Raw genomic sequence first — 22,683 nt, forward strand, 5'->3', positions numbered from 1 at the left:
CGTGAAACTTTGGCCCAGTCTGAGGTCCTGAGTACTCTGGAGCAGGTTTTCATCAAGGATCTCTCTGCACTTTGCTCCGTTCATCTTTTCCTCAATCCTGACTAGTCTCCCAGTCCCTGCCGTTGAAAAACATCCCCACAGCATGATGCTGCCACCACCATGCTTCACAGTAGGGATGGTGCCAGGTTTTCTCCAAACATGACACGTGGCATTCAGGCCAAAGAGTTCAGTCATAGTTTTATCAGACCAGAGAATCCAAGAGGGCTGTCATGTGCCTTTTACTAATCTATAGATTTCACATGACTGGGAATACAGCTATGCATCTATTGGTCATAGTGTCATGCAGCGTGACACATCTCCTTTGCATAGAGTTTTTCAGGCTGTTGATTGTGGCCTGTGGAATGTTGTCCCACTTCTCTTCAATCGCCGTGTGAAGTTGCTGAATATTAGCGGGAACTGGAACACAATGTCGTGCACATCAAACCAGAGCATCCCAAAAATGCTCAATGGGTGACATGTCTGGTGAGTATGCAGGCCATGGAAGACCTGGGACATTTTCAGCTTCCAGGAATTGTGTACAGATCCTTGCAACATGAGGGGCTGTGCATTATCATGCTGAAACATGTGATGGCGACAGATGAACGGCACGACAATGGGCCTCAGGATCTCACGTTATCTCCATGAATTCAAATTGACATTGATAAAATGCAATTGTGTTCGTTGTCCGTAGCTTATGCCTGCCCATACTATAACCCCATTGCCTCCATGGGGTACTCTGTTCACAACACTGATGTCAGCAAACCTCTCGCCCAGACGACATAGTACATGTGGTCTGGGGTTATGAGACTGGTTGTATATACTGCCAAATTCTCTAAAACAACAATAGAGGCGGCTTATGGTAGAGAAATTAACATTCAATTCTCTGGCAACAGCTCTGGTGGACATTTCTGCAGTCAGCATGCCATTTGCATGCTCCCTCAAAACTTGAGACATCTTTGGCATCGTGTTGTGACATAACTACACATTTGAGTGGCCTTTTGTTTCCAGCACAAGGTGCACCTGTGTAATGATCATGCTGTTTAAACAGCTTCTTAATATGCCACACCTGTCAGGTGGATGGATTATCTTGGCAAAGGAGTAATGCTCACTAACAGGCATGTAAACAAATTTGTGCACATCATTTTAAAGTATTAAGCCTTTTGTGCGTATGTAAAATGTCTGGGATCTTTAATTTCAGCTCATGAAACCAACAGTTTACATGTTGCATTTATATTTGTGTCAGTGTATATTGGGTATCATGTGTATATTTATGTTGTATATACAGGGCACATTTGTAAAAGAGATCAAGGTCTTAATGTGTCTGCCCTGTTAAAAAAGGTTACATAAACAATTTTTAATTGCCCGATTTCCTTATATGAACTGTAACTCAGTAAAATCTTGTAGTTAAGAGTGCCCACTGAACAACACCATAACCCCTAGAACCATTCAGGGGAAAAAACGAATAGAATACGCAAGGAAAAAAATGAGGTGCTAATATGATATAGACAAATCTCTTTTATTAACACGATATTATGACCATTCACTAGTGTACCACTTTGAGTTCCAATGTTTGGCACTGTCAATTATATTACAGTGTACATTGATACTTTAAACTGTATTCACACAACCATTCTTAACAAAATTACATACTTTTTTTTTTAGAAAGGTGGAAAAGTGAGTATTAACATAGTTATTTGAAAATACATGAACAATTATAATTCCAAGAGGACATTAATGCACACTTAACTCAAGTTGTACATTTGTATCAAAACGACATGTATTTAAAAACATACCACAGTTCCCGTTTCTCCTGGTGCTTTATGTTTAAAGGTTCACCTGTATAGAAAGTGTCAGTGTTGTGTAGATGTGCTCAGTGCATTCGTTTTTAAAAACTTTACCTGTATTACAAGTGCATCAGTAACTCATAGTATACCGACATGGTATAAACAGAACATTAAAATCAGCCAACAAAATATTATTTTGGAACTATTCAATTATCATTATGGGCCAAAACATTTGTGTTCTCACATTTCAATAATGCAATAACCGTTTGTGTATTGGAAAAAATAATACATACAAAAAGTGTTTCATTATTTTTGTGTAATCATTCTTATTATTATCTATAAGTAAAATGTACAAATATCTCAGGTTCGTAAATATTTTTTAAATGTGTGAATTGAATTACTCCAGTGAATTTTCTTTTGTAAAAGTACCATTAAAAAGGTCGTTTAAGAGGTCCAGCATTCATTCAGGATGCCCAACAGGCCAAAAACCCAGACTGCAGGACCCGCTACTAAGTCAGAGTAGAGCATAATACTCAGCCACAACCATTGTACTTTTTAAAGTAAGAGAAAGTGATAGATTATCCCATCTTAAAGGATCATCCAGAGAACTATCAATCACAAGGTATCATGAGACCCTCCAAACTGTACTTCTGTCCCTGTTGAGGTTATATTTGGCGTTAAGTTTGTCTATTGTAGCTTAATTGTTCTGGAGTCCCTTTGAAACGTGCCTGGATCTGCTCTAGAGTCTTGCCTTTGGTCTCCGGGACAAAGATGATGGTGAAGACTATGTTGAGCGCACAACACCCAGAGAACAGCCAGAAGGTTCCAGCACTGGTTAGGAGATCCTGAAATACATTTTCATGGTTTGTTATTACAATACCCAAATACATCCTTACCAGTATTACCTTATAGACCTCTGAGCTGATCCTCTAAAATGTATTGACTGACACTACACATGAACTGCAGAGTAAACTTCTTTGTTCAGCGCATTAAATGTCTATCTGTATACATAGCAATGTTTGTATATCTGTAATAAAAAAGCTGTTAAAGTTCGCATATAGACATTTATGTCTCTGCTTGGCTAAGAAAATGCGAACCAGTAAAACCACAACTGCAAAATGGCTTCCTCACAAGCCCTCTTTATCTGCCCGCTCAACATCTCTTTATCCCCCACATCTGCCATATAGGATGCCCAAAATCAACACCAGCTCACCATCAGGTTCTGGAAGGTCTTGGTGATGATGAAGGCAGAGCCCCAGTTGGTGAGGACACAAACAGAGCTGGCAAACCCCTTTACTCGCGTGGGAAAGATCTCTGACATCACCAGCCAGGGGATGGGACCCCAACCAAGAGAGAAACCTGAATTGACCACATGGTATGATGATTAGAATAAGTTTCACACTAAGCAAAATGTCAGATCTGAACTTAAAATTTAAAAATGGCTATACGGTTGATAGTAAGTTCAAAACACATGGAATAATTTACAGGTGACTAAACCAACTATACTCTAAAAGAAACATTACTAGGCAATGCAGACAATTAATTTCAATTTGTTTTTATCTAGCCAGGATAGTTTGCTGGGTCCCAATAGTCACAATTTAAGAGTGGGGTTCACCTGTGATGAAGAAGCCCATGCTGGACAGTGCGAGCCATGACAGATCAGCCGCAGGGTTCTGGGCAAGGGGACTCTCTACTAGGCAGAGTCCTGAGGAGTTACCATGGGTTTCACTGGACAACTTGAAGTAGACACCAAAGGCAGCAGTGCTTAGACACATAAAAACTCCTTAATAGAGAAAGAGAGAGAGACAAAGGACATTTCTTTTCACAATTGAACATGGATTTTCAGGTAGTTGGGGCCCAGTTTGGGTGATGGGTGTGGTAATTTGATGTCAAGCTTGACAGTGCCTTATTTCCGCCGTAAAACTTTGGAGAGGGATTGCCAAAAAGGATTCTATTGATGCATTATAAAAATCAGTGGAGGAAGAAAGATAAGTAACTGATAACACGCAGACAGTGACAGACACACACGTTTGTGAGACATAAGCACCAGAGACGATGAGGAGAAGCTTCCTTCCAGCGCGGTCCATGACCAATGCTGCTACTGCAGTGAATACTACCTGGGTTGCTGCTACTACCACCGTAGCAACATCGCTGTTCTGAAAAACAAATAATCACCTGTCATTTTATTACATATAACCTCACTGGTATGTCAATATTCATAGTATCTATAGTACTTAGATAATCACATTACAGCTTATGAATAGTAATGAAATTAAAATACATCAAACCAATGAATCTTAAAAACAAACTGAATCATAAAAGATGACAATAAATAAAGCATTGGTTGGTCCAGCTGCTAAAATACCGATAACACTTAACAATTCTTACCTTAAAATGGGCCTTCTCAAAGATAGTCTCAGCATAGAACATGATGGCGTTGATACCGGTGAGCTGCTGGAAGAGCATCAACATGATGCCCACTCCAAGGGGCTTGTATACTCCAGGGTCCTTAAGATCAGCCATCCCAAAACGACCTCCCTGGTTTAACACAAAGCACACAGTCATCACACCCTCTAATGCCAATTAACACGGGTCAGATGTGTTAGCATGCTTCTTTGTTCCAGATTCTTCTCAGACTAAATCCACAACGTAGAGGACAACCGTTTCTCAGCTCTGTCAAGTTTCTCTCTGCTCTGGTTCCCTACACTAGTGGGGCTGACCTAAATATACTTACTCAGACACATAACCGTGCAAGTGAAGAGAGGTCCCGCGATAAAAATGGTAAGACTGTTCCTTCTGATTTGGTTAAGAGCAACACAGACGTGTGACTCTCTCTCCCTACCTGAGTATTATTCTAGTTCTCTGCTGCCAATGACTGGAACGAACTACAAATATCTCTGAAACTGGAAAAACTTATCTCCCTCACTAGCTTTAAGCACCAGCTGTCAGAACAGCTCACAGATCACTGCACCTGTACATAGCCCATCTATAATTTAGCCCAAACAATTACCTCTTCCCCTACTGTATTCATTTAGCTCCTTTGCACCCCATTATTTCTACTTTGCACTTTCTTCCACTACAAATCTACCATTCCAGTGTTTTACTTGCTATATTGTATTTACTTTGCCACCATGACCTTTTTTGCCTTTACCTCCCTTATCTCACCTTGTATATAGACTTATTTTTCTACTGTATGTTTGTTTTACTCCATGTGTAACTCTGTGTTGTTGTATGTGTCGAACTGCTTTGCTTTATCTTGGCCAGGTCGCAATTGTAAATGAGAACTTGTTCTCAACTTGCCTACCTGGTTAAATAAAGGTGAAATAAAAATAAATTTAAAAAAAATACCTTTGTCTCATACATTGTGAAATGGCATAATGCCTTTCTTAAAGCAAGTCTTATACTTCATGATTACTAGGGAATAGGCAAAGCTCACCTGGTCGTCAGAAGCATCCTCGATGCGGGCACACTCCCACTCTGCAGGGGCGTCTGGCCCCCTCAGAAAGCGCAGTGCCTCCTCAGCTTCCCTCTGTTTACCCTGAGACAGCAGGAACCTGGGTGTCTCAGGCATGAAACACATGAACACCATCATCAGGGTGGGAGGGATGGAGCAGCAGATCGCTAGCCAGCGCCAGTCCAGTGACATCCCTGGGAAGCATCTACATTTAAGTCATTTAGCAGACGCCCTTATCTAGAGCAACTTACAGTTAGCTGCATGTAGGTGGGACAAACACATATCTCAGTCATAGTAAGTACATTTTCCTCAATAAAGTAGCTATCAGCAAAGTCAGAGCTAGTAAAGGGGGGGAAGTCAAGTGCGAGTGTTAGTTCATGAAAGGTGGGGTGAGTAGGGGGTGCGAGGGGGGAGGGTGATGGAGGGATTATTTAAGACTCTTTGAAGAGGTAGGGTTTTCAGGAAGATGGGCAGGGACTCTGCTGTCCTAGCTTCAGGGGAAAGCTGGTTCCAACATTGGGGTAACAGGACAGAGAAGACCTTGGACTGGGCTGACTGGGAGCTGCTCTCCCGCAGGGGTAGGAGGGCCATGAGACCAAAGGTGGAAGAATGGAGTGCTCGGGTTGGGGTGTAGGGATTGAGCATAGCTTGAAGGTAGGGATGGGCAGTTCCTCTTGCTGCTCCGTAGTCAAGTACCATGGTCTTGTAGTGGATGTGAGCTTCGATTGGAAACCGGTGGAGTGTGCGGAGGAGCGGAGTGACATGGGAAGGTTGAACGCCAGGCAGGCTGCAGCGTTCTGGATAAATAGCAGGGGTTTCATGGCACCCAGCCAAAATAGAGTTGCAGTAGTCCAGACGTGAGATGATATGTGCCTGGACTAGGACCTGCGCCGCTTCCTGTGCGAGGTAGGGTCGTACTCTACGGATGTTGTAGAGCATGAACCTGTAGGAGCGGGTCACTGGAAGCAGAGAGACAGTAGAGTATGGAATGTGCGAAGGCAGTAGTGCAATGACCCTAGTAGAGTCATTCCGTGTGAAAAAACTAAGTTCTGGATTCCACAGCTGTGTTGTTGATATTACGTAATTTTATGTATAAAAAAAAGAAGGTAACTCCAGAACATGAACAATGAAAATGCAGAATGTTGATTATTAGTATCCATCACTAGCCTAGCACGAACGAGATCAGGATGGTTCGTACTAGGCAAATCCATCACCCTGGTTGATTAAATTGAAATTCATATTTAGAAGAGCATATACAGGCAATGAGTGAATGAAACGTTTCTTCCTTTCAACATTCCTCAGCCAAAGACCATTGCCTACAAATACTAGAGACGATGGAGACAAAACAGCCAACCTCTCCTGCAATGGTACTGTCTACTGAGGAAGTAAATGGAGAAACACGCATGGTATGTCGGTAACTAGATAAGGCATAGCGGTGGCTTGTGAGGCCGGCAAAAATGAGAGCACTCTCAGTTAGTAGGATGGAATCTTGATCATGCCTGGCGATGATAATCACATGACAATACCGAATGCAGCTGAATAGCCTTTGATGGTGGTTTGTACCTTGAACAAAACACCACATCATTAAAACATTTACCTCTACCCGTATGACTACTGTTGTAACCTCTGTCATAAAATTGTACAACACTGACAAACCCTTAATGACATGGTCAGATGCTTGTCAAATCCTGTCTGCTGACCAGATACAGTATACAAACGGCATATAGAATTCCTCATGAGATTCAAAACAATAAATCATAACATTCAAATGTTGCCAACAACTGGCCATCTGTGGCGTACCTGCTATATATACTCCCATGATTCCTGTGACCACCATGAGTTGAACACAGGAGCCCATTGCCCCACGGACACGCTCATGGGCCATCTCTGAGATGTACAGCTAGAGCACAGAGGAAGAGAAAAGTGAAAAGCGATGTTCACACAGGAAGAGTATGCAGCATGACATATTGCTAGAAGCGATAAAACAGAGGTACAGCGTAAAATAGGAATATATGAGGAAATATACTAATTAGAATGCATGCATTCATTCCTACAGTCATGCATCTTAGTCATCAATCTTGATCAATTTAAGCAGATAGCATCAGAGTAAACATTCCATAGTACTTACTGGGACCACTAGAGACGTAACCCCACTTGCCAGTCCTGTGAGGACCCTTCCAAGATACAGCATCCAGATATTCTGAGCAGCAATGATGATAGTAAAACCAAAGATATAAGGTATGGAGCACAACATAAGACTCAGCTTCCTCCCGATCTTGTCCACCATCCAACCACCGAGTAGACCCCCTATAGCAGCTCCTATCGTCACGATAGACTGCAAAACAGAAAACAGAACAGAGTCAATGAAATGGATAACGTCCACTTCAATCTACACAGGAATGATTAGGGCCCTGACCTGACCAGGAAAAAAAACTCTGTGTTATAGCATGACAATGGTCCAGAGCTCATCCTGGTTGGGTTATGAGGGGGGGGGGGAAATCAGGGCCCCATGACAAGAATGTTATCTTACCCCAAACCAGGAAGCCTCTTCTTTGTCTAGTTGTAATCTCGGGTCAGTAATTGTGCTTAGTTCAGGGATGGCAGGGGAGCTGTACCCTAACACGAACCCAAAACTCAGGGGGCCAAGGACTGCTGCAAAAGTGGCGAGGTACAGCTTTCCATTCTTCACCTTGCTGTTGAAAATATAGAACAGGTGGGGTTACAAAATCAGCTTTATTGTAACAACACTATTTACATGCAAGACTTCACCAACCCAACAAAACTAGACCATGTTTTTAGTAAAGAACTACAGTATGCTACTGCTGTCAAGTAAGCAGACACTCGCAGTCAAGCCATCCCCCTGAATTTGGGTGCTCGAATACACAAGACTTTACCGGTGTCGCTTGTTTTCTGGTAGGGAAACTGAGTCGGATGCACATTTGGAGACGATAGCTACAAATCATTCCAAGCAAACAGTTTGAAGCACACATTCAATATTCCACAAAAATCATACCAAATAGTATATTTCAGTTTCGCGCCTTATCGAAAATGACTTTATCACGGGTAGAGTGAGGCTGCAGTAGCTTCCCGGGGGGTGCTGTTTAGCAAATATTAAATTGTGAAAGCAAGAAGTGTTTACAGCCATGACATCCAAACACAAACCTATGATCTAAGTGAGCTTGATGGGTTTTCCATTAGAGAGAGAGATTATACATTTTTTTAAAGTGTTAAATAACTACATTTTACTTGATCTATTCCCACATTCTTTATCTTAAGCATTATTTTAAGTACTTCTATTAAAGTGTACTTTGATGACTCCTAAGAAATCCACAGTGAAAATGTCTGGTAGACTTTTTTGTTGTTGTTGCGTGTCACCAGTAGATAATTAATCCAGTATGATGACCATTGCATACCACAAAGTGACAATATTATGCCACATCTTAAAAGGAGCTGACACACACCAGTTCTATGCAGCCTCTTGAATGGTGTTCCTTTCAATACTTGCCCCTTGGAACTGTTCAAAACGTGTGTGTGTGTGTGTGTGTGCTCTTAGATCAGGAGTGAGGGCTGGTTCAGGTGTGTCTCCCCCTCCCCTGAGTAACACCTTCTCTGTTTTCCTTCCTCTCCATCCCCTCCCTCGCTTTTCTCCTGTTCCTAACATCCGTCTCTGTCTCCCTTCCAGGGTTCCCAGGGGAACTATGAGGCGAGGACACAGGAGAGAGGGATGAGGCAGATGACAGGAGAAAAGCGAGGGAGGGGATGGAGAGGAGGGAAAACAGAGAAGGTGTTGCTCAGGGGAGGGGGAGACACACCTGAACCAGCCCTCACTCCTCTAAGAGCGCACACACACACACACACACACGTTTGAGCCAGCTATACCCTTCCTGTGACGTTATATGCTTGCTTTCTAAATACAGAATCATGTAAGAAAGATATAATTTGTGCTTGAATATGATATATTTATGGACTGACTTAATTACAAAAAATGTTAAGAATTGTCATTAACGTCAGATAATTTCATATGTTATAGCTTGAAAAACATGAAACCCTGTGGTGCTGTAGAGCAGGAATGGCGGAGGTGAAAACAATGTATTTTTCCACCAGAAATTAGTATAGGGGGATTTCAAAAGGCTTCTGATGTTCTTATGCTCATAATTTGTGTAACTCTGTGTAATAAACAGCTCCCTATCCTCCGGATGTGTACCAAACTCACTACAAGTGGCAGTAATAAAGCCTCTCCTGAATAAGACAAACCTTGACCACTCGAAAAATTAAATTATAATAAATAAAAATGGCCTATATCAAATCTCCCATTCCTCTCAAATCTTTGGGAAAAAGCTGTTGCTCAGCAACTCACTGCCTTCCTGAAAATAAATCAAGTTTACAAAACGCAACAGTCTGGTTTTAGACCTATTCATAGTACTGAAACCGCACCCGTAAAGGTGGTAAATTATATTTTAATGGCATAAGACCAAGGCCCTGCTTCTGTCCTCGTGCTCCTAGACCATAGTGCCGCTTTCGACACCATCGATCACCACATTCTTTTGGAGAGATTGGAAACCTTAATTGGTCTACACTGACAAGTTCTTGCCTGGTTTAGATCTTATCTGTTGGAAAGACATCAGCTAACCTCTGTGGATGGTTTGTCCTCTGACAAATCAATGGTAAGTTTCAGTGTTCCGTTCTAGGACCACTATTGTTTTCACTAAATATATATAACACACACTCAGCAAAAAAAAAAAGAAACGTCCCCTTTTCAGGACCCTGTCTTTCAAAGACAATTCGTAAAAATCCAAACAACTTCACAGATCTTCATTGTAAAGGGTTTAAACACTGTTTCCCATGCTTGTTCAATGAACCATAAACAATTAATGAACATGCACCTGCGGAACGGTCGTTAAGACACTAACAGCTTACAGACGGCAGGCAATTAAGGTCACAGTTATGAAAACTTAGGACACTAAAAAGAGGCCTTTCTACTGACTCTGAAAACCACCAAAAGAAAGATGCCCAGGGTCCCTGCTCATCTGCGTGAACATGCCTTAGGCATGCTGCAAGGAGGCATGAGGACTGCAGATGTGGCCAGGGCAATAAATTGCAATGTCCGTACTGTGAGACGCCTAAGCCAACGCTACAGGGAGACAGGACGGACAGCTGATCGTCCTCGCAGTGGCAGACCACGTGTAACAACACCTGCACAGGATTGGTATACCTGAACATCACACCTGCGAGACAGGTACAGGATGGCAACAACTGCCCGAGTTACACCAGGAACACACAATCCCTCCATCAGTGCTCAGACTGTCCGCAATAGGCTGAGAGATGCTGGACTGAGGGCTTGTAGGCCTGTTGTAAGGCAGGTTCTCACCGGCAACAACGTCGCCCATGGGCACAAACCCACCGTCGCTGGACCAGACAGGACTGGCAAAAAGTGCTCTTCACTGACGAGTCGCGGTTTTGTCTCACCAGGGGTGAGATGGTCGGATTAACGTTTATCGTCGAAAGAATGAGCGTTACACTGAGGCCTGTACTCTGGAGCGGGATCGATTTGGAGGTGGAGGGTCCGTCATGGTCTGGGGCAGTGTGTCACAGCATCATCGGACTGAACTTGTTGTCATTGCAGGAAATATCAACGCTGTGCGTTTCAGGGAAGACATCCTCCCTTTTTGCAGGCTCATCCTGACATGAACCTCCAGCATGACAATGCCACCAGACATACTGCTCATTCGGGGCGTGATTTCCTACAAGACCGGAATGTCAGTGTTCTGCCATGGCCAGCGAAGAGCCCGGATCTCAATCTCATTGAGCACATCTGGGACCTGTTGGATCGGAGGGTGAGGGCTAGGGCCATGTTTTACTTTTAAACTCGGACAAAACAGATGCTAGTTCTAGGTCCCAAGAAACAAAGATCTTCTGTTTGATCTGACAATAACTCTCAATGGTTGTACAGTCATCGCAAATATCATTGTGAAAGCCTTCGCAGTTACTCTGGACCCTGATCTCCCTTTGACGAACATATCAAAAATATTTCAGGAGCAGTTTTTTTTCCATCTTTGTAACACTGCAAAAATCAGAAACTTTTTGGCCAAAAATTATGCAGAAAAACGAATCCATGATTTGTCACTTCAAGATTAGACTACTGCAATGCTTTACTCTCCGGTTACCCGGATTAGTGCTAAATACAGCTGGTAAAATCTTGAGTTGAACCCTAAAGTTCTAATTACTCCAGTGCTAGCCTCTCTACACTGGCTTCCTTTTAAGGCTAGCCTACAAAGCATTACATGGATTTGCTTCTACCCAGCTCTCCGATTTGGTTCTGTTGTACATACTGGGGCAGCAGGTAGCCTAGTGGTTAGAGCGTTGGACTTGTAACCGAAAAGTTGCAAGATCAAATCCGAGCTGACAAGGTAAAAATAAAAAAAACGTGCGCTACAGTCACAAGACGCAGGCCTCATTGTTCCTAGTATATCTAAGCAAACAGCTGGAGGCAGGGCTTTCTCCAATATAGCAACAGTTGTATGGAATGGTCTGCCAATCCATGTGAGAGATGCAGACTCGGTCTCAACCGTTTAAGTCCTTAATGAAGACTCATCTCTTCAGTAGGTCCTATGATTGAGTGTAGTCTGGCCAAGGGGTGCGAATGTGAATGGCAAGGCACTGGAGTGACGAACCACACTTGCTGCCTGGCTGACTCCTCTCGCTCCACCGGGAATCTCTGCCTCTGATCCTATTACGGGGGTTGGGTCACTGGCATGCACTCCGTCCCTAGGGGGGGTGCAACACGTAGTGCCAGACTTTGTTGCTATACTCGACTTGAGTGGGTTGAGTCACTGTCGTTATTTTCCTGTCCAGTTTTGCGGCTCCTCTGGTTTGTGCGGTGGGGGAGATCTTTGTGGGGTATACGCAACCTTGTGTCAGGGTAGTAAGTTAGTGGTCTGTTGATATCCCTTTGGTGGTATGGGGCAGTGCTTTGGCAAAATGGGTGGGATTACATCTCCTGCCTGGTTGGTCCTGTCCAGGGGTAACTTTGGATTGGGCCACAGTGTCCCCCGATCCCCCTGTCTCAGTCTCCAGTATCTATGCTGCTATAGTCTACGTGCCAGGGGCCTATGGCCAGTCTGTCATATCTGGTGTAATTCTCCTGTTTTATTTACATTTACATTTAAGTCATTTAGCAGACGCTCTTATCCAGAGCGACTTATCACACAGGACACCAGATCTTACGTATTTATCTAATTCTCCCATCTCTTTCTCCCTCCCTCCCGGAGGACCTAGGACCATGCCTCAGGACTACCTGGCCTGACGACTACTGGCTGTCCCCTTCCCCAGTCCACCTGGTCATGCTGCTGATCCAGTTTCTGCTGTTCTAATTTTCGATAATGTCGATATAGAATAATTAGGTACAGCAGTCCATTTCACCTCTGTGTCGCAGCAGGAACGTGCGGAGAAGTGACAATATGCACGTGGAGAGGTATACGCCCATTAAAAACCACTTAGCACCTCGAGTGATGAAGTAGCCACTATTAACCACAAAAATGTGTGATGTAGGTGAAAACACTGGCAGCGATAGCCATGGAAAAGGAGCAGCTTCCAATGAAGAAATTATTGATAAAAAGGGTTCAACTGTTTCAGTTATTTGAAAGTGGTTTGGCTTTTTGAAGTCCGACAAAGAGCAGAGCAATGTTCATTGCAAATTGTGCCGTAGACAGGTGGCTACCAAGTCTGGAAATACGACAAACCTTTTTCATCATCTGAAGCAAAATCCCTTTTTCTAACATGCAGAAAGTTTGAGTTTGCGCCACGGTATTGATAAACTCCCCTCAAGCACCAGCCAATCTATGGATGTTCGCCCGAAGCAGTCAACACTGACAGCGTTTATGCCCTACGAGCAATCACAAATGCTATTATGCATTGCTAAGGACATGTTACCAATTAGCACAGTTGAAAAGGAAGGTTTCAATAGGCTTATCAATGTAATTGTCCCCAGGTACGTGCTCCCTGGCCGCAAACATTTCTCTCACACCGCACTGCCTAAACTCTACACCGAGTGTAGGGAAAAAGTTAAGGAACAGCTCAAGACAGATTTGACGTATTTTGCTACTACTACCGATCTGTGGTCTAGTCGCACGTCAGAGCCTTATATTAGCCTCACTATCCACTATATTGACAAAGAGTGGAATCATCAAAATAAATGCCTTCAAACATCATACTTTCCCGACGACCACACGGGTGAAGCTATAGCAGAGGGGCTCATTGACGCTCTCGCCTCCTGGGGACTCAGTCAAGACAGACAGGTCTGCATTACAACGGATAGTGGTGCAAACGTGGTGAAGGCCGCTCAAATCAACAAATGGACCCGACTGCAATGTTTTGGACATCGTCTGCACTTGGCCATTGGTAAGTAACCTTGTCAATTGTGTATATTGAAGTGATTGGTTAGATGAAACTAAATGTGCATTTTTCTTCATCAACTGGATTAAGTTAAATATAACATTTATACATAACTATAAGGGATTATTGTGATTTTATTAAAATCTCAATTTATCAGAGTGGGTAGAGACAAACGGGTGGATCGTGCAATTGGAGTGTGTAAGAAAGTGGTAGGTGCCTTTTCCTATTCGTGGAAAATGAAGAGACCTGGCAGTTACTAAAAAATTAAAAAATATATGAAAATTTTTTTAAAAAACGGGTGAAAAAAACCAGGTGGCGATCAGATCAAAAGATGGTGCAATAAGTACTGGAGCAGGAGAAAACCATTTCACAGGTCTTGTCCAGTGACAAGAAGACCCAGCACTTAGCTCCCACCTATACAGATATTCTTGAGTACATCAACCAGGCATTGACCCCACTCCTAGAATCCACAGATGCTCTGTCTGGTGAGTCTTATGTCAGTACTACACCTGTTCAATACAGAGGTCATGAAACCTGATGATGGTGAAACAGAGCTCACCCAAACCATCAAAACAATAGTCATGGACTATCTGAATGAGAAATATGATGACCTAGCAACAGATGACATCCTGGACATAACCTCGTTGGTCGACCCTCAGTTTAAAACATACTACATCAAAGAGGCGAAGGTGGGCCACATAAAAGCAAGAGCTGTCTCAGAGACAGTCAATGAGGGACATAAAACCCAAGCCCAGCACAGGGAGACATTGCTGCTGCTTCACCACAACTGACTGCTAAAAAGAGAAAGTCTTATATATATATTCATTCAGATCTAGGATGTGTTGTTTAAGTGTTCCCTTTTTTTTTGGAGCAGTATATATATATATATATATATATATATATATATATATATATATATATATATACACACACACACACACTGCTCCAAAAACACATCCTAGATCTGAATGAATGAATGAATGAATATGTGTATATATATATATATATATATATATATACATATATACATATATATACACACACACACACACACACACACACACACACACTGCTCAAAAAAATAAAGGGAACACTAAAATAACACATCCTAGATCTGAATGAATGAAATAATCTTATTAAATACTTTTTTCTTTACATAGTTGAATGTGCTGACAACAAAATCACAATAATTATCAATGGAAATCCAATTGATCAACCCATGGAGGTCTGGATTTGGAGTCACACTCAAAATTAAAGTGGAAAACCACACTACAGGCTGATCCAACTTTGATGTAATGTCCTTAAAACAAGTCAAAATGAGGCTCAGTAGTGTGTGTGGCCTCCACGTGCCTGTATGACCTCCTTACAACGCCTGGGCATGCTCCTGATGAGGTGGAGGATGGTCTCCTGAGGGATCTCCTCCCAGACCTGGACTAAAGCATCCGCCAACTCCTGGACAGTCTGTGGTGCAACGTGGCGTTGGTGGATGGAGCGAGACATGATGTCCCAGATGTGCTCAATTGGATTCAGGTCTGGGGAACGGGCGGGCCAGTCCATAGCATCAATGCCCTCCTCTTGCAGGAACTGCTGACACACTCCAGCCACATGAGGTCTAGCATTGTCTTGCATTAGGAGGAACCCAGGGCCAACCGCACCAGCATATGGTCTCACAAGGGGTCTGAGGATCTCATCTCGGTACCTAAATGGCAGTCGGGTTACCTCTGGCGAGCACATGGAGGGCTGTGCGGCCCCCCAAAGAAATGCCACCCCACACCATGACTGACCCACCGCCAAACCGGTCATGCTGGAGGATGTTGCAGGCAGCAGAACGTTCTCCACGGCGTCTCCAGACTCTGTCACGTCTGTCACATGTGCTCAGTGTGAACCTGCTGTCATCTGTGAAGAGCACAGGGCGCCAGTGGCGAATTTGCCAATCTTGGTGTTCTCTGGCAAATGCCAAACGTCCTGCACGGTGTTGGGCTGTAAGCACAACCCCCACCTGTGGACGTCGGGCCCTCATACCACCCTCATGGAGTCTGTTTCTGACCGTTTGAGCAGACACATGCACATTTGTGGCCTGCTGGAGGTCATTTTGCAGGGCTCTGGCAGTGCTCCTCCTGCTCCTCCTTGCACAAAGGCGGAGGTAGCGGTCCTGCTGCTGGGTTGTTGCCCTCCTACGGCCTCCTCCACGTCTCCTGATGTACTGGCCTGTCTCCTGGTAGCGCCTCCATGCTCTGGACACTACGCTGACAGACAGCAAACCTTCTTGCCACAGCTCGCATTGATGTGCCATCCTGGATAAGCTGCACTACCTGAGCCACTTGTGTGGGTTGTAGACTCCGTCTCATGCTACCACTAGAGTGAAAGCACCGCCAGCATTCAAAAGTGACTAAAACATCAGCCAGGAAGCATAGGAACTGAGAAGTGGTCTGTGACCCCACCTGCAGAACCACTCCTTTATTGGGGGTGTCTTGCTAATTGCCTATAATTTCCACCTGTTGTCTATTCCATTTGCACAGCAGCATGTGAAATTTATTGTCAATCAGTGTTGCTTCCTAAGTGGACAGTTTGATTTCACAGAAGTGTGATTGACTTGGAGTTACATTGTGTTGTTTAAGTGTTCCCTTTATTTTTTTGAGCAGTGTATATAATTTGTTTGACATATCGCCCAGCCCTACTCCTGAGGTGTTGACCTGTTGCACCTTCTATAACCACCGTGATTATTATTTGACCATGCTGGTCATGTATGAACATCTTGAAGAACGACCTGGCCATGTACTCTTATAATCTCCACCCGGCACAGCCAGAAGAGGACTGGCCACCCTACAGAGCCTGGTTCCTCTAGGTTTTTATCCTAGGTTCCTGTCTTTCTATGGAGTTTTTCTTAAACACTGTGCTTCTATATCTGCATTGCTTGTTATTTGGGGTTTTAGGCTGGGTTTCTGTATAAGCACTTTTTTTTTCACCTTTATTTTACCAGGTAGGCAAGTTGAGAACAAGTTCTCATTTACAATTGCGACCTGGCAATTGCGACTTTGTGACAACTGCTGATGTAAAAATGATGCAAAAAGGACTTCATAAATAAATTTGATTGATTGAGTCTCTGGACTTTATCCCCATTTAAAATCTGTAGTTTGAATTGAAGAGAGGAGTCCATAAGTGCAGATGAAGGATATCAAAGATCTGGAAAGATCATGTATGGAGGAATAGTTAAAAAAAAAAAAAAAGTTCCCAAACAGGTCACTGTTTCCCATGTAAAATAGCACTTTGAGTGACTAAAATATCACCCATAATGTTGGTTTTGGATAGAAATGCTTAAAATGTGAAAGTACTCTCAATGGCTAACTACTAGGAAGTTTGAACGTTTTTCGGGGCATGGAAACATTGCTCAATTGGTATCAAGGGACCTAACGAGTGCCAGGAAAACATTCCCCACACCATTACACCACCAGCCTGTACCATTGACACCAGGCAGGATGGGGCCATAGCTAGCTAACTATAGCTACTGAAACAGATTGTTGTTTTGCTATGTTCTTGGGGAAGAACATTGTTTGCAACTTTACCAGCATCATAGCATACTGGACGCTTTTAAGAAATCCCGCTACGCCCTCAGACGAACCATCAAACTGGCAAAGCGTCAATACAGGATTAAGATTGCATCCCATTACACCGGCTTTGGCGCTTGTCGGATGTGGCAGGGCTTGAAAAAATTACGGACTATAAAGTGAAACCCAGCCGTGAGCTGCCCAGTGATGCGAGCCTACCAGACGAGCTAAATGCCTTTTATGCTCGCAACACTGAAGCATTCATGAGAGCACCAGCTGTTCCGGACGACTGCATGATAACGCTCTCAGTAACCGATGTGAGCAAGACCTTTAAACAGGTCAACATTCACAAAGCCACGGAGCCAGACGGATTGCCAAGATGTGTACTCAAAGCATGCGCGGACCAACTGGCAAGTGTCTTCACTGACATTTTCAACCTCTCCCTGACTGAGTCTGTAATACCTACATGTTTTAAGCAGACCACCATAGTCCCTGTGCACAAGGAAGCGAATGTAACCTGCTAAATGATTACCGCCCCGTAGCACTCATGTCGGTAGCCATGAAGTGCTTTGAAAGGCTGGTCATGGCTCACATCAACACCATCATCCCAGAAACCCTAGACCCACTCCCAATTCACATACCCCCCAAACAGATCCACAGATGACGCAATCTCAAATCGCACTCCACACTGCCCATTCCCACTTGGACAAAAGGAACACCTATATGAGAATGCTGTTCATTGACTACAGCTCTGTATTCAACACCATAGTGATGAGCTTTGTGGGCACTAAGTTAAGGACCCTGGGAATAAACACTTCACTCTGCAACTGAATCCTGGACTTCTTGACGGGCCACCCCCAGGCGGTAAGGGTAGGCAACAACACTAGTGGTTCGGGGGGGGGGGGGGGGGGGGGCAGTGCCCGTGACAACGATTTTGGACCCTGTTTGTTACTTTGTTGCAGTATGAAAAAGGATAAAATATATGATCAACAAACTCATGGTGCTGAGTGTTTTTACTTAAACCACACTCCGGAAACGCACTGTAACGTAAAACGGTTAGACATAAAGGGTAGTTACCTAGCAAGTCAGTTATTTTAAGTAAATGAATTAATAAGCGTGGTCCCCATTGCTTTTGCTCTTTAGTTTTCACCAAAATGAAGAGAAAGAAGGACATCATGTTCTTCTTCCAAAGAAAAGACAAGGCAGACAGTGAGACAGAGCCAGATGGTTCAGGTGTGGAGAGAGCAGAGAGGCTGCAGAGAGAGAGCAGGAAGACTTGTCCATTGGAGAGACTGAGAGTGAAGGCATAGTAGAGCAGGAAAGTGAGACAGATGGAGAGACTGAGGCTGAGGTAGAGGCTGAGAGTGAGACACCAACAGAGGAGCCTCGTGCGTCCACAAGCAGTGAACCATCAGGTTTGTGATGTTGAATACATCTTTGGTTACTTGTAAAGCAGTGCAATTAGTCAGTTTGGGCACAGTGAATGGGCACAGTAAGTCCCAGTAAATCCCGGGAGGAACCACCGGTGCAGCCAATGATGAACATATACCCAAGAACTCCGATGGGGGACCGGAGGAGGAGCTTCAAGGCGGCCTGGTACCATATCCATCCATGGCTTGAATATTCAAAAAAATCAGACTGAGTTTTGTTACGCCTGCAGGCATTTTAGCCCTCCCAAAGTCTCAGAGACTGTATTTGATTCACAATTGGGTTTTAACAACTTGAAGAAGGCAACTTACAAAGAGGGGGGATTTGCAATTCATGCAAGGTCTGAGCGGCACAAACAAGCAATGATTACATGGAGAGACTATCAGAAAGCTGTAAGAAGTAATGTAACACTGGTAAATGCCCTAAACAAGGAACACAACAAACAGGTTCAAGAAAATCGGGACTATATTAAAACAATAGAAGTACTACTACTTACAGCCACACAAAACATTGCACAAAGAGGACATGATGAGCCTGCGGTGACAGATAATAAAGGGAACTTCATGGCAATCCTAGAAACAATAGCTAAGCATGACAACTGTGAAAAAAAGGTTGACTTCCATTCATAATGCAAAATATACAAGCAAAGGGATTCAGAATGAGGTTCTGAGTTGTTTGGCAGACATGGTTCCAGCAAAAATGATAGAAGAAGTGAAAGACAGTGAGGTCTTTAGCATAATGGCAGACGAAACAAAAGATGTAAAAAAAAAAGGAGCAGATATCTCTAGTACTCAGGTACTATCTCAGAGGAGCTGTCCATGAGAGCTTTCTCCACTTTGAATCAGCTGATCAACTAGATGCAGCACAGCTTACTGACAAAATCATACACATATTAGAAAGTCATGGTCTTGGATACAAAAACAACCTAGTAGGCCAAGCATATGACGGTGCTTCCGTTAAGAGTGGCAAGCATTCAGGCGTCCAGGCAGGCATTAAAGAACAAGCAAAGCATGCTTTTTACATCCACTGCAGTGCACACTGTCTAAACTTAGTTTTAGTGGATACAGTCAAAGCTGTCCCTGAGGTAGGACAGTTCTTCTCCTTACTAGAAAATACTTTTCATCTTCACATCTGGGTCATATGTGCATCAAAAATGGCTTAGCATACAAAAAGAGATGTACCCAGGTGCACCTAGAGAGCTTCAGAGACTAAGTGACACTCGCTGGGCATGTCGATATATGGCTCTACATACTATTATGGATAGATTACCTGCCATTAAGCGAGTCCTGCAAGACATAGTCCAAGAACACAATGGTGACAGATCTGTTGAGGCACGAGGTCTGCTTGCACAGATAGATTTACAATTCATTGTGTGCCTTGTTACACTCCATAGTGTTTGGAGAAGCAACATTTCTATCAGATATGTTACAGTCACTTGACCTGTCAAAGGCTGTTGATTTAATTGAAGCCTCAGTTCAAACTTTGAATGACTCCAGGGATGAGTCATTTTTTGACAACCTATGGAATGAAGTGTTGAACACAGCTGAGCAATGTGATACTGCAATACACCCCCCTGCAAAACGACCAAAAAAGCTAGGCTCTCAATTTAATGGAGACGGTGTACTCAGTACAGTGGGTCAGAGGTCAGATTCAGAACAAGAAAAAGGCAGTACAACCCTTTTCTACCCTGTTTTAGATCATATGCTCAATGAGCTTAACAGAAGGTTCCCTAGCAAAAACTGTGACATAATGAATGGCATCCAAACTCTAAACCCTACAAGTGATGTGTTTCTCAAAGAGAAGTACTTGTTTCCATTTGCTAGAATGTATGAATCAGATATTGATGACTTGGGGCATGAACTACATCAGTTCAGAAGACTTTTAGAAAGGAGAAAACAGAGTGGCATGCAGAGACCCTCCAGTGTAGTAGAGCTGGCATTATTCATTGAGCCTTATAAAGAAGTTTTCTTTCTTTAAACTGTGCAAGATAGCTGTTTCAATCCCTGTTAGTACTGCTTCTTGTGAACCCAGTTTTTCTGCACTAAAGCTGGTGAAAACGTATCTCAGGTCCACAATGTCAGATGACAGATTAAGCAATTTAGGTGTATTAAGTATTGAGTCAAGGAGGGCAAAGGCCTTGAGTCTAGATTAATTTGCTGATCTTTTTGCAAAAAAACACAAAAATCGGAGAATACAGTTGATGTTACCTGATACTGAATATGTAATGCAAATTAAAATTATACTGGCAATGCAAATAAATTGTTGAATGATTATGAACATGGTCTTTTGCCTGCTAATACCTGCAATGCAGTGAATAAAACGATATGACAACAATAACGTCTAATGTAACTGGCCCCTCTAACAGTACAACTGGCCCCAGCTTGGCCCCCCCAGTTGAAATGGTCTAGAACCGCCACTGGGCAACAACACATCTGCAACGCTGATCCTCAACACTGGGGACCCTCAGGGGTGTGTACTTAGTCCCCTCCTGTACTCCCTGTCCACCCACGACTGTGTGGGCAAACACAACTCCAACACCATCATTAAGTTTGCTGACAACACAACAGTGGTAGGTCTGATTACCGACAACGATGAGACAGCCTATAGGGAGGAGGTCAGAGACCTGGCAGTATGGTGCCAGGACAACAACCTCTCCCTCAATGTGAGCAAGACAAAGGAGCTGATCGTGGACTGCAGGAAAAAGCGGGCCGAACAGGCCCCCATTAACATCGACAGGGTTGTAGTGGAGCGGGTTGGGAGTTTCAAATTCCTTGGTGTCCACATCACCAACAAACTATCATGGTCCAAACACACCAAGACAGTCGTGAAGAGGGCACAACAACACCTTTTCCCCCTCAGGAGACTGAAAAGATTTGGCATGGGTCCCCAGATCTTCAAAAAGTTGTACAGCTGCACCATCGAGAACATCCTGACCGATTGCATCGCCGCTTGATATGGCAACTGCTCGGCATCTGACCGTAAGGCGCTACAGAGGGTAGTGCATGTGGCCCAGTACATCACTGGGGCCAAGCTTCCTGCCATCCAGGACCTATATAATAGGCAGTGTCAGATGGAAGCCCAAAGAATTGTCAAAGACTCCAGTCACCCAAGTCATAGACTGTTCTCTCTGCTACAGCACAGCAAGCGGTACCAGGGCGCCAAGTCTAGAACCAAAAGGCTCCTTAACAGCTTCTACCCCCAAGCCATAACACTGCTGAACATTTAATCAAATGGCCACCCGGACTATTTGCATTGAACCCCCAGCCCATTTGTTTTTACACTGCTGCTACTCGCTATTTATTATCCATGCATAGTCACTTTACCCCTACCTACATGTACAAATTACCTCGACTAACATGTAACGTACCCCCCCCGCACATTGACTCGGTACCGCTTGTATATAGCCTCGTTATTGTTATTTATTTGTGTTACTTTTTTAAATTGTTTTACTTTAGTTTATTTCGTAAATATTCTCAAATCTTTCTTGAACTGCATTATTGGCTAAGGACTTGTAAGTAAGCATTTCCCGGTATGGTCTACACATGTTGTATTCGGCGCATGTGACAAATACAGTTTGATTTGATCATGCTGGGTGGTATAGGGCCACCAAAGATATTGGGTTAAAACTTTTCTTTCCATAACCATAACACAAACTTACTCAAGATATTCGTCCTGCTCCGACCTCACTCCTGTCTCTTCTTCTCCATATTCTGCATCAAGCAATCGCCTTGACTCATGATTTTGGATTTCCATCATGTTTTGTGCTGTTGTTTGCGGTCACTTTAAAAACAAAGACCATGAATGCTGGACATGCAGAGCCAGAGAAAATCTTTGCCAAAAACTCTTCGCGAAAGGAAAACCTCCGCACGAGTGACTACAAACCCTCAATTCAACAAGAACATTATCAGGAAATTCTGAAAATCATAATGATATTAATATTTTTGTAAGCAAAATATATCCGTTTCACTGTTGTCAACTGACAGACCGGACGGTTATTGTCAAATTGGGTCATGTGCTTTTTCAGAATCAGCTGATTCGCATT

General features: G+C 43.5%; 1 protein-coding gene across 1 annotated transcript; it reads right to left on the minus strand.

Moving 5' to 3' along the window:
* Positions 1-1,536: 1,536 nt before the first annotated feature.
* On the minus strand, positions 1,537-22,665 carry LOC115199891 (solute carrier family 2, facilitated glucose transporter member 8). The gene is made up of 10 exons (XM_029762425.1): positions 22,300-22,665; positions 7,808-7,970; positions 7,406-7,612; positions 7,078-7,177; positions 5,260-5,471; positions 4,212-4,361; positions 3,871-3,979; positions 3,439-3,606; positions 3,037-3,182; positions 1,537-2,668 (listed from the first exon to the last, which is right to left on the minus strand). The coding sequence occupies exons 1-10, from the start codon at positions 22,395-22,397 to the stop codon at positions 2,501-2,503; spliced, it is 1,521 nt and encodes a 506-aa protein (XP_029618285.1). The 5' UTR covers positions 22,398-22,665; the 3' UTR covers positions 1,537-2,500.
* Positions 22,666-22,683: the final 18 nt, after the last annotated feature.

Source organism: Salmo trutta, chromosome 9, assembly GCF_901001165.1.
Source record: "Salmo trutta chromosome 9, fSalTru1.1, whole genome shotgun sequence".
In the NCBI taxonomy this organism is placed as follows: domain Eukaryota; kingdom Metazoa; phylum Chordata; class Actinopteri; order Salmoniformes; family Salmonidae; genus Salmo; species Salmo trutta.

Excerpts from the sequence above, each read along its gene's own strand:
- LOC115199891 (XM_029762425.1), bottom strand. The coding sequence starts at position 22,397 with ATGATGGAAATCCAAAATCATGAGTCAAGGCGATTGCTTGATGCAGAA. Across the intron at positions 3,607-3,870 it reads GCTTCTCCTCATCGTCTCTG|GAGTTTTTATGTGTCTAAGC; the intron begins GTGCTTATGTCT and ends TTCTCTATTAAG. Across the intron at positions 3,183-3,438 it reads CATGGGCTTCTTCATCACAG|GTTTCTCTCTTGGTTGGGGT; the intron begins GTGAACCCCACT and ends TGGTCAATTCAG.